At 35.0% G+C, this 3486-nt stretch overlaps 1 protein-coding gene across 1 annotated transcript in view; it reads left to right on the top strand.

The window, feature by feature from the left end:
• Positions 1–2615: 2615 nt before the first annotated feature.
• The window catches only part of LOC105533285 (UDP-glucuronosyltransferase 2B9-like), a 46847-nt gene continuing 45976 nt past the window's right edge, over positions 2616–3486 (top strand). Inside the window, 1 exon segment of the mRNA XM_011971680.1 lies at positions 2616–3336. Coding sequence (XP_011827070.1) covers positions 2616–3336 — 721 coding nt within the window.

The raw sequence follows: 3486 nt of genomic DNA, 5'->3' as shown, positions 1-3486 counted from the left end.
TACCTGCCTCATTAAGTTTTTCTAATTATTTCATATAGAAGTACTTGTGTTTTTTGTCTGGAACTCTAAACATCCTGTATTGTTCATGTGATTCATATCAAAATAGTCTTTATATTATAGCTATTCAATCTATTATCAGCTAATTAGTGAGGGTCCACATAGGTAAAGTGATGTAAAATATTTGTTTTCCAAAACCACCTTGTAATTTTCGGCTTTGTGTGGAATGACAGAAAATGTGTGTGTATGTTGTGTATGTTTGTGTTTTGTGTGAATTAGAAACTTTAAAAAAATCTTTTGTGGTAGAGTGAGTCAATGTATGGGCCAAGATGACTGACTGAAAGTAGGTAATGTGCATGGCCCTCACAAAGAGAAACAGAAGGGGTGAGTAAATAGAACCCCTTCAACTGCAATATATATTTTAGAGTTTATCTCATATTAAGTGTTTTCACTAATACAAGGCATACTTCTGAGATGTTGCAGATTAGGTCTAGAATACTACAATAAAGCAAATATTGCAATGAAGTGAGTCACACAATTTGCTTTGGTTTATAAGGCATAGAAAAAGTTATGCTTACACAATGCTGTAGTGTATTCAGTCTGTGATAATATTAAGTCTATAAAGTACATACCTTAATTAAAAACACTTAATTGCTAAAGAGTGCTAATGATCATCTGAATCTTCAGTGAGTGCAACTTTTGTTGATGGAGAGTTTTGCATCAATGTTGATGGTTCATAACCTTTTATGGTGGTGGCTGCTAGCAGTTGGCATGGCTGTGACAATTTCTTAAAAATAAGACAACAATGGCATTTGCCATATACATTAACCCACTCTTTCACAAAAGATTTTTTTCAGCATGTAACGTTTTCAGATAGCATTTTACGCATTGAGGATCTTCTTTCAGAACTGGAATTAATCCTCTCAAACTCTAATGCTGCTTTACAAAGTAAGTTTAAGTAATATTCTAAATCTCCTGTTGTCATTCAACAATGTTCATAACATCTTCCCCAGGAGTAGATTCCATCTCAAGAAACAAGTTTCTTTGCTCTTCCCTAAGAAGTAACTCCTAACTTATTTGTTTTATCGTGCGATTTCATCAATTCTGTTACATCATTAAGTTCCACTTCTAATTATAGTTATCTTTCTAGTTTTATTATATTTGCAGTTACTTTATCCGTGGAAGTTTTATTATAGGACCAACAGGTTCATATGCTTACTGTCCAATAATAGTCCGATTACACTGAAATATCAGGTTTGGCAGCAAAGAAGGAGTTTAATATTTGCAGGACACTGAGCAAGGAGAGGAGAAGAGAATCTCAAATCCAGCTCCTTAAGGAGTTCTGGGCTGGAGGTTTTAAGGAGATCGTAGATGGTGACGGACTGAAAAATTGGGGTAATTGATTGGTTAGGGTAATAGGGACAAAGTTATCAGAGCAAGAAACAACATTATTTGCTGAGTCAGTTCCTAGTGGGGTCCTCTAGATCAGCTGGCATCAGTGAAGTTCCTCAGATCAGCTGGCATCAGTGAGGTCCTTCAGACCTGCTGAGTCAATAGTTTTATCCGTGTGCTGGACCTGAAGGAATATCTCAGAAGGAAAGTTGATCATTTCATAATGCTTAAGTTATTATCTATAGAAGAGTTAAGAGGAACTACAATCTCGTAACAAAGTCTGCATAATTCCACAACAATAGCCAAATAACTATGAGGAAGTGAGTCAGAGAACAAGCAAACCTAATGATTAATGCTGAATGTACTACAAGCTTGATTTACTTTTCTCTTTTTCTCTCTTTATCTTTGATTACCTTAACAAAGTTTATAAAGATAGTGACATCTTCACACTCTCAATATCTTACATGATGGTTGTGAGAATCAACATGTATATGCTATATCATAAATGAACATTTAAAATATTATGCTACATAACAGAAACCAGTCACGAAATACCACATATTGTATGATTCCGTGTATTAAACATTGTCCAGAATAGGTAAATCTATAGAGAGAGAAATTCAATTAGTAATTACCCAGCACAGGGGAAATGCAGAAACTAGAGGTGGAGAGGAAAAGGCTAAACGCTATAGGACTTATTTTGAGGAGATTCAAGGGCTGTCAAAAAGATTGTTGTGGTAGACGCACAGTTCTGTGAATATACTATGAAACATTAAATTTTACACAATAATTGATAAATTGTATGATATTTAAATTATACGTCAACAAAGGGTACAAAAATATATGGACCATGTTTCATCATTTTATCTTTAGTTCTGTGTCAAATGAACTGCAGAAACATGACCTTTCACTGCTACAATTCTGGACACTCTTCTAAAATATATTGCATAAGACGGATGGCATGCCCATACAAGATCCTTGATATTAGCTGAAGGGTAGCACTCATAAACATAAACGGGAAATTAATCACATCTTTGTAAACAGGTCATTTACCTTCATTTGTCTCCTGCCATCCACATGCTCGAAATGTTGATTTAATGATATTGTATGTACTTTGAAGTATAATGGTTACATTTTAACTTCTTGGCTAATTTATCTTTGGATACAACCATGAGAAATGACAGAAAGGAATAGCAACTGGAAAACAAGCATTGCATTGCACCAGGATGTCTGTGAAATGGACTTCAGTAATTCTGCTAATACAACTGAGCTTTTACTTTAGCTCTGGGAGTTGTGGAAATGTGCTGGTGTGGGCGGCAGAATATAGTCTTTGGATGAATATGAAGACAATCCTGGAAGAGCTTGTCCAGAGAGGTCATGAGGTGACTGTCTTGGCATCTTCAGCTTTCATTCTTTTTGATCCCAACAACTCATCCGCTCTTAAAATTGAAGTTTTTCCTACATCTTTAACTAAAACTGAGTTTGAGAATATCGCCATGCAAGAGGTTAACAGATGGACAGAACTTCCAAAAGATACATTTTGGTTATATTTTTCACAAATGCAAGAAATCACATGGAGGTTTGGTGACATAATTAGAAATTTCTGTAAAGATGTGGTTTCAAATAAGAAATTAATGAAGAAACTACAAGAGTCAAGATTTGACGTCGTTTTTGCAGATGCTGTTTTTCCTTGTAGTGAGCTGCTGGCTGAGCTATTTAACATACCCCTTGTGTACAGTCTCCGCTTCACTCCTGGTTATGTTTTTGAAAAGCATTGTGGAGGATTTGTTTTCCCTCCCTCCTACGTACCTGTTGTTATGTCAGAATTAAGTGATCAAATGACTTTCATGGAGAGGGTAAAAAATATGATCTATGTGCTTTATTTTGACTTTTATTTCCAAGTGCATGACATGAAGAAGTGGGATCGGTTTTATAGTGAAGTTCTAGGTAAGTATTTTTTTTCAATCTGTAACTTATTTATGTCTTTGAAGCAGAGCTTACATAAAGCTCTAAAGTCAGGGTAGTGGGGTTTTGGTAAGTGAATTTATAAAACGAAAATACAAGATGATCTATCAATCTCACAAATATTATAGAAAA

The sequence above is a fragment of the Mandrillus leucophaeus genome, unplaced genomic scaffold (assembly GCF_000951045.1).
Source record: "Mandrillus leucophaeus isolate KB7577 unplaced genomic scaffold, Mleu.le_1.0 Scaffold1238, whole genome shotgun sequence".
Classification (NCBI taxonomy): Eukaryota; Metazoa; Chordata; class Mammalia; order Primates; family Cercopithecidae; genus Mandrillus; species Mandrillus leucophaeus.
This window is presented reverse-complemented; position numbering and strand designations above follow the sequence as displayed.